Source organism: Dermacentor albipictus, chromosome 1, assembly GCF_038994185.2.
Source record: "Dermacentor albipictus isolate Rhodes 1998 colony chromosome 1, USDA_Dalb.pri_finalv2, whole genome shotgun sequence".
In the NCBI taxonomy this organism is placed as follows: domain Eukaryota; kingdom Metazoa; phylum Arthropoda; class Arachnida; order Ixodida; family Ixodidae; genus Dermacentor; species Dermacentor albipictus.
In genome coordinates, this window is record NC_091821.1 from 170,264,041 (window position 1) to 170,266,540 (window position 2,500).

Consider the following 2,500-nt stretch of genomic DNA (forward strand, 5'->3'; position numbering starts at 1 on the left):
TTTGGCCATGCCATGTGTGTCCCAGCCTGTCAGGACTGAAGAATTGAGGAGAAAGGCAAACAAATAAAAAATAAAAATAAAAGAATGACATTTTCTTTTAATTTTCATCTATAAATTAACCTACATTCGGCCAAGGGCTTTAGAGTGCAAGGAGGGAAAATAGAGCAATTTCATTTCAGTTTGTAATCACGGTTTCGTGAAAGTCAAACGCGTAAATTCTTTTCTTATTTTTTCCATCGTTTTGGTGGTGGCGGTCTTCATTGTAAATGAGGAGCTGCTCAAAAAGCGAAGCAGAGAAACAGAAAAACAAAGCTCAACCAAGTGTCGACGCTAAAGAAGACAAGGTCGTCGTACGTAGTGGCTCAAATGATTCGACGATGAAATGTTGTTTACATCTCTCTATCCTGTCTGTTTATGTATCTTTCTGGTGTTCATTATTCACTAATTTCGTATCTTGTTCGAATCATATTTCGCGCCCAATTACGCAACACTTGTCTTCTTTAGCGTCGACACTTGCATGATCATTTTTTTAACCAAGCGGCCAGGTGGGCTCATCCCTGAGGGTACAGTCTATGGGTGCAATGTGATTAATTTTCCACTATATTGGTGCTAATTGCTCACGTACCGTTATTTTACCTACTCTGCAGAATTTTACATACTTGGTGGCAGAATGCAAAAATGCCTGTGTACTTAGCACTTTAGCACCAGCTCCAACGTCGCCAAAAGCCGAACGTGCCGCTTCCATGCGTGCATTGCGTAGACTCGGAGGTGGCAGACCTTTATTTCTCGCTTCTAGTGGACACCGCCGCAGCTACCTTCCAGGCACCATTGCCTTGCGTGAGCTTTGCTTAGCCCAAGTGAACTCGCTCCATTGCCCAAAAGTGTGCCGTAGGGCAGCTTTGCCTCAACATGTCTATATCTAGGCGATGCACCCTTTACAGGGGTATAGCGCAATGTAGTTAATTTTCAACTTATTGGCACTAATAATGCCCGCACCGTTATTTTACCTACTGTGCGACTATCTCCCAGTGCTTTTCTCGTTGAGGCTTAAATTTTGATGCCTCTTGTGACTCACTACGACGCTCTGGAGAAGGGAAAGGGCCGCTTTTTTTGGAAGTGTTAACAAGATACCCAAATCCCAGATACGCGAACCGTGTGAAGTCAGTTAAGAAGAAGTGTCTTCAAAAAGAGCCGACCGCAACGATGCTTTCAGCATACTGTTACCTACCGTATACGTCTTAATGAAGAGTTAACCTAGTACAAAACTTATGTGATGAAGCTGAAGTAAATTGCGCGTAAACCCACCGTAGACTCTGCGCTTATTCACAACGATAGTTACTGTGTAACTCGATAGTTACTGTGTAACTCGAGACAAAATTTTTGCTGCCATCCAGCGTCGATTGCGCTTGACGACTACGCTCAGCGTACTCGGCTCGTCTTTGCAGCTGACTGCTATGGCGAAAAAGTGGGCTGCCACTCTCGCCAAGGAAGATCGCTTTGAACACAGCCCGGACACAGAATGCGGCGAAAATGTGTACGTCAAGTGGTCCAGCGACCCCAAGCATCAAATCACAGGTGATCGCTGGGCCCCAGAGCATGTAACAGAACCTTGTCGCATAATTTCTTACGAAACATTTAGCCATGCCACATTTAGCCATGTATCAGAGAACCTAAAAAGTTAATGTAAACACCATGCTGATCTGTTTGACAGTAAAAATAGAACAAGGTAATTCATTAATGCGGTGACCATTGCGTCAACGTGTTTTCTCTATCGCTGCACCGCAATGAAATGAGCTACTTATCTGACTCGTGACATTACAGTAAAAATTGAATATCGTTCGTTCTAAATTGTTTGTTTTTAATGTTATTCCTTTATATGGACGTCAAGATAGAAGAAAAATTGCTTGTTGGCATCGTGTTTGTCTCTACTCGACTTCGGCCCATCTTTTTTTTACCTTCACGTTAATGCAGCAACCTCCAATACGCTCCTGTATGAGGAGGACGTGATACCGCAAAGGAATGGGACGCAGGAAAGCACAAATACACGCGTTTCAGAAGCTCCTCTAAATAACAACTCGCTCTCGTTCAACCGGACCTTTTCACGACGGATTCATTTACGACCTGTGCGTTCCGCGTCGCCCAGCTGTTGCGATCTTATAGACTGCAGAGATGCCAGTCGGACAGGCGATGGAAAGCGCGGTGGGTGTGTCGTGGTCTGTGCAGGGCGTGAGGCCGTCGAGTCGTGGTACAGCGAGATCTCCGATTACCGCTGGGACGGCAAGGATCCGGACATCAACGCTGTCGGCCACTTCACGCAGCTCATCTGGAAGGAGACGACGCACATGGGGATCGCGCAGGCCCGGAGTCCCACGAACAAGATTCTCGTCGTGGCAAATTACTCGCCACCCGGCAACATGGTTGGCAAGTTCGCCACCTGTGTGCCGCCGCTGCAGCATTCAGCGGCTTGAGAAGAGGGCCTCTGGCCTTTCTCGTGGCCGCC

At 46.4% G+C, this 2,500-nt stretch overlaps 1 protein-coding gene across 1 annotated transcript in view; it reads left to right on the forward strand.

Moving 5' to 3' along the window:
• LOC135905768 (cysteine-rich venom protein latisemin-like) overlaps positions 1–2,500 on the forward strand; it is a 7,885-nt gene that overhangs the window by 5,269 nt on the left and 116 nt on the right. The window contains exons 4-5 of the mRNA XM_065436822.1: positions 1,446–1,575; positions 2,224–2,500. The exon at positions 2,224–2,500 is cut by the window's right edge and continues 116 nt beyond it. Coding sequence (XP_065292894.1) covers positions 1,446–1,575; positions 2,224–2,468 — 375 coding nt within the window. The 3' untranslated portion in view covers positions 2,469–2,500. The remainder of the gene's footprint in view (positions 1–1,445; positions 1,576–2,223) is intronic.